Source organism: Hevea brasiliensis, chromosome 14, assembly GCF_030052815.1.
Source record: "Hevea brasiliensis isolate MT/VB/25A 57/8 chromosome 14, ASM3005281v1, whole genome shotgun sequence".
Classification (NCBI taxonomy): domain Eukaryota; kingdom Viridiplantae; phylum Streptophyta; class Magnoliopsida; order Malpighiales; family Euphorbiaceae; genus Hevea; species Hevea brasiliensis.
The window spans coordinates 32,548,878-32,553,928 of record NC_079506.1 but is presented as its reverse complement, the minus strand read 5'-3'; the positions used below and the strand labels follow the sequence as shown (position 1 = coordinate 32,553,928).

General features: G+C 33.8%; 1 protein-coding gene across 2 annotated transcripts; it reads left to right on the top strand.

Annotated features, from left to right (window-relative positions):
* The first annotated feature begins 3,019 nt into the window (after positions 1 to 3,019).
* LOC110664405 (cyclin-dependent kinase inhibitor 7) lies at positions 3,020 to 4,850 on the top strand. 2 transcript variants are annotated; one of them, XM_021824075.2, is made up of 4 exons: positions 3,020 to 3,586; positions 4,109 to 4,158; positions 4,266 to 4,448; positions 4,568 to 4,850. In XM_021824075.2, the coding sequence occupies exons 1-4, from the start codon at positions 3,275 to 3,277 to the stop codon at positions 4,638 to 4,640; spliced, it is 618 nt and encodes a 205-aa protein (XP_021679767.2). In that variant the 5' UTR covers positions 3,020 to 3,274; the 3' UTR covers positions 4,641 to 4,850. The 2 variants fall into 2 exon arrangements, with proteins under 2 accessions (XP_021679767.2, XP_021679766.2); XM_021824074.2 differs by having other exon boundaries at positions 3,023 to 3,586; positions 4,263 to 4,448.
* Positions 4,851 to 5,051: the final 201 nt, after the last annotated feature.

Genomic DNA, 5,051 nt, shown 5'->3' with positions numbered 1-5,051 from the left:
GGAATGATCAAATGAATGTATAAATTATAATCAGAATTTGTCATGAAATAATGAAGTCATAAAGTACAATATATTAACATTTAATGGTACTATGTGCTCATGTATTGCCTAGACACGTGTGTCAGATTGGATAGATTGGCATGTCAATAGGGTATTGTTTAAGCAGTACTGCGTAAGGCTTTATGTCTGTATTCATGGCTTTATGCCCGCACTCATGGCTTTTATGTCCGATTATATGTTATCATGGCTTTTTAGCCACATTGACTGCATACGTGGTTGACGTTTTGCATCCCATGGTATGACGGGCCGAGGCACTGCGGTGTCCAGTGCCAACGACCCGTTATCCAGTTTAGTCAGCCTGCCATAGGTTACCTGGGCAGTGTAAATTATTGAAATTTTTTTAAGAATATTAGTAATTAAAAACATTAAAAAGTGTTGAATGAAATGAGAAAAAAGATTAGCAATGAAAACATAACTGAATCAAGTAGTACAAATGAAATTTTTAGAATTGTAGGAACCGAAAATACAATACTTCTAGAATTAATTTGTATATCGAATACTATTACTGTATAAACTCAGCACTTCCAAAGAGAGACAAAATAGAATATAAGATAGTTGATATTAGAAATATCACACCAAACTTAATTGATACCCGAGGATTTAAATTATATTTTAGAATTATACTTCAGTATTTCTTATTTGTATATATTATTTTCTTGTTATATTATTATACTACTAAGCAGCAATGCTTAGCGCGATGGATTTGTTTCCTTCACGCAGGTACTGAAGCTAAAACCCAGTGGACTTTTGACTAGGATTTTTAGAGTTCAGATCTGCAGAAGTGTCTAAAGTGTTCAAGTTGTCACCTCCTCAATAATGTATGTAGATAGGGCTCATAAAAGTTATTTTATGTATTTACAATTAGTTATTAATTGTAATGTAAATTATGGTATTGTAATTAATTGTATATCATGTAAAATGTGAATTTATGAAATTGGCTTGTAAATCATGTAAATTATAAAGTTTGATAATTTTGATACATAAATTGAGTATGAACGGACATGTATGCAAATGAGTTGCAAGAATTGAATGTGTGATGAGACGATTATGAAAATAATTGATGAGATTTTATTGTGAAAATATTGTTGAAATTTCAAGCAGGTGAATAGTGAAATACGCCAAATGGTAATAGAAACAGGGAAAACTCTGCTGGTTTCTCTATAGAAAAATAATTGATATTAAAATATAATGAGAATAAAATTTTAAAAGGAATAAAGTAAGATAAAAATAGGGTATTTTGGCACTGAGTGCGACATGCCTTGCTCTGCTACACTCTAGTCGGGTGAGGGGTGTTACACCTTCAGACCTTGCTTTTGGCCAACAAGAATGCTAACAACTTCTACAACAAGGTCTCAACGAACCAACTGATTTAGAATGGGCCTATCAAGTCTTTTATGTAGAAAAAAATATCAGAGATGATTCGTGAGAAAAAAAGACTTTCAATTGATTATAAGCCTTTGAATAATTTCTTACGAGATGATAACTTTCCTCTTTCAAAGATTGGCTTATTATTCACTCATATCTAAGATGCTCATATATTTTCAAATTTTGATTTAAAGGCAGGATTTTGGCAACTGGGCATAGAACCAACAAATAGATACAAAACAGCGTTTTGCATTCCAAATGCTCAATATCAATGGATGGTTATGCCATTTAGCCTTAAGGTAGCACCCTTACTATTCCACAAGGCTATGGTCCAAATCTTTGAGCTCATACTACACTAAACCCCAATTTATATTAATGACATTCTACTTTTCTCAAAAGATACTATAGCCCATAAACAACTTTTGGCCCAATTTTATGCTTTGGTTCAAAAATATGGGATAATGCTATCAGAGAAGAAAAGCCATTTGGGCTAGGCTGACATTAAATTCCTTGGAATGAAATTTAACTATGGAAAATACCAACCCAGTTCATATATTGCCAAAGAATTGTTGAACTTCTCAGATGAGGGCCTTAGCATAAAATAGATTCAACAGTTCCTTGGTATCATAAACTACTTAAGGGACTTTATTCCTCATGTTTCCAACTACACTAATAAACTGTCAAAGATACTGAAAAGACAAGCCCCGGCATGGAATATGGAGTACACAACAGCTATAAAGACTCTAAAGCAAATAGCTCAAAATTCGCCACCTCTCAAAAATCCAAATAGCAGCTATTTGGGAAAAGTATTGGGTCTAATGATTCAGACTATTACAATTTGAACCCCAGTCACAAGCCATCCAGCTAAGGCACAGTAATCAAGAGCTAATAAAGTTTATGTGTCAGAGCATCCAATGCTCACTGTTTGTACTATTTTAGTGTGTTATCATTATCCAGTATGTTGTCCCTTTACTTTTTTTTTTTTTTTAAAGATGTGTGTCAGAGCATCCAATGCTCACTGTTTGTATTATCCTAATGTGCTGTCACTTTCTGTTTATTAAAGTGATTCTTTTGAATCACAGGCAAAATGTAAGATATTTAAAAATTATAAATTTTTTGTTATTATTTCCTTTAGGTATCTCCATTTTTATTTTCATTTATTTCACCACTATTTTATCATAAAGCAAATTAATACAAATCAAATTGTTAATTAACTCTTAGTTGTAAAAGTAATTTAAATTTTTGTACAAATTAAAATAGATTGGGAAAATTGCTAAAAAAAAAACCTATACTTTAAATTTTTTGCAATTATACTCCTTATAAAAAAAATTACCAATTTAGCCCTGTACCTTTTAATTTTTATCAATTATACCCTACTTCAGCTTAACATGCGTGTTTCCTTGGCGTCATATAGTTTTCTGTTAGTGAAATAATATTTTTATTAATGCTAGGGTAAAATTGATAAAAATTAAAAAATTAAAAATTTAATTGACAATTTTTATAATATGGAATAGAATTTCAAACTTTGAAAAGTAAATATTATTCCAGATAAAAACGGCAATTTTAGTCTGATTGAACTTTGGTCCAAGTACAAAGTCGGATTTTAACTAAAACGAAAATGGGATTTGAACGTTATTCCCTTTATAAATCCCAATGGAAATAATCTTACCCGTCCATAAGATGGAGGATTCGTTGTCGATCACCAACCCCGTCATTAGAATCATTTTTAATCTCTGTTCTCTCAGTCGAACCAAAAACTGTTGAATCAAAAAATAAGAAGAGAAAAAGAAGAAGAAGAAGAAGAAGAAGAAGATAAGAGGGAGAGAGAGAGAAAGAGAGAGAGAGAGAGATGGAGGATTTTGCATGGAATTGTAAGCGCAGAGATGAAGGAATTGAAGCCATTGAATCTTCGATCACAAGCTTCTCAAAGAAAATGAAAATTGATTTCGATTTTAGTTTTCAAGAATTGAGTTTACCTTCACTGAGTTTTGAGCTTCAAGACCACCGTTTCTTTACCTTATCCCCGGATAAGACCATTTCACCCGGCACCGGCGTTTTCCTCGCCGACGATTTATGCACCGGCGACTCTACATCTTCTCGTTGCTCGAACGGTGAATCCAGCTTGGTGGTGAAGGATGACTTGAGATTTACGGATCTGGAGGTGAATTCGAAGCTCAATGTGGCTCAGGATATGACTTAATTGATTTTTCTTTTCTACATTCTTTATAATTGCTTCTCGTTTGGTCCTAAGGAAATAGTGGAAAATGAGAGAAAATAAGACTTCAAGAAGCTTTTTCTTAAATCCTCAAGTGAAGTGTGGTTTTCTTGCGTCAATAGATTTTCCTTGTGTTTTCTCAGTTAAAAAAACGAAGAATTCATGTTCTTGCCTTGGTTGGAAGATGTTTAAGATTTAGGATATGATTTAAATTTTGCAGTGTGATTTCATTCAGTTGCCTAGAAATTAAACAAAGAAAACTCTCTCTGTGTCAGTCTCTTTCACTCCCATAATTTAAAAGCTCAGAGTTAAGCGAAGTTTTTGATTCACTGTTTTCTATCCTTTATTTTCTCGGCAATCAAACAGAGAATTGTTAATTTATTTCTCAAATTTCCGTTCTGTGTTCAAAAATCAAAACGTATTTCGCATTTACTTAAACAGAGTTATTGAACGTTTCCTGTATTGCAGGCCAAGAGTTTTGAAACCGAAAGCTCAAATTGCATTGACAACAAATTCAGGTTCGTTTTCTTCAACCTTTATTAATTTCCTTTTCTCTAGACGCCGAAATGGGAAACCCACTTTCAAACGCTTTGATATGTACATAAACTCTCTCTTTCTGCAGCAGAGAGACCACTCCTTCAAGCGAGTTTTACGTAGACAGCGGCGACATGGACCCAAAGGCGGCGGTTGAAGGAAAGACTTGCCGGAAAAATTTTCCGGTTGTAAAGACTGAGATGCCGACTCAGGCGGAGATCGATGAGTTCTTTGCGGCAGCAGAGAAGGAGGAGCAAAAACGATTCGCAGAGAAGTGAGTTTGAGCTGTGTTTGCTCGTGCTTAGGATACGGAATATCACTTGGCGGCTCATTTTAGCGCGGAAAGAATCGAACCCCTAACTAACTAACAAACTTTATCGCCTTTTTGTGTAGGTACAACTACGATATAGCGAAGGATGTGCCACTGGAAGGAGGTCGATATCAGTGGCTTTGTTTGAAGCCATAGCAAGAAAGAGGAAGGGAGATTTGCTAAGTTAACCCGAGGTAGCATCTAGCGTGCATGAGATCACTTTGCCTAAAGGGTGTTTGCTATTGTAGGAGTGTACAGCTTTTTAATTTCTCTAAAGTCTACATAAGAAACCTCTATGTTATTCTCTTTGTAGTTTGTGGACAAAGAAGTTTTCTGAATTCATAAAGTTTAAAATTTTAAAAAAAAGTCCCAAAATTCTCTGGTCTCTGGTAGGGATATTGCATTCGTCAATTAATTGTTTTGGAGAAATAATAATAATAATAATAACAATAATAATAATAATAATAATAATAATAATAATATTGCTTATATTCTCTGCAGGCATGCATTGATGGGTTTTGTTTTCGTATTTGAAAAGTGCTTTTTGTTTGAGCTTGCTTTATTCGT

Coding starts and splice junctions, on each gene's coding strand:
- LOC110664405 (XM_021824074.2), top strand. CDS start 3,275: ATGGAGGATTTTGCATGGAATTGTAAGCGCAGAGATGAAGGAATTGAA. Junction 3,587..4,108: donor TGAGATTTACGGATCTGGAG/GTGAATTCGAAG, acceptor CCTGTATTGCAG/GCCAAGAGTTTTGAAACCGA. Junction 4,159..4,262: donor TGCATTGACAACAAATTCAG/GTTCGTTTTCTT, acceptor CTCTTTCTGCAG/CAGAGAGACCACTCCTTCAA.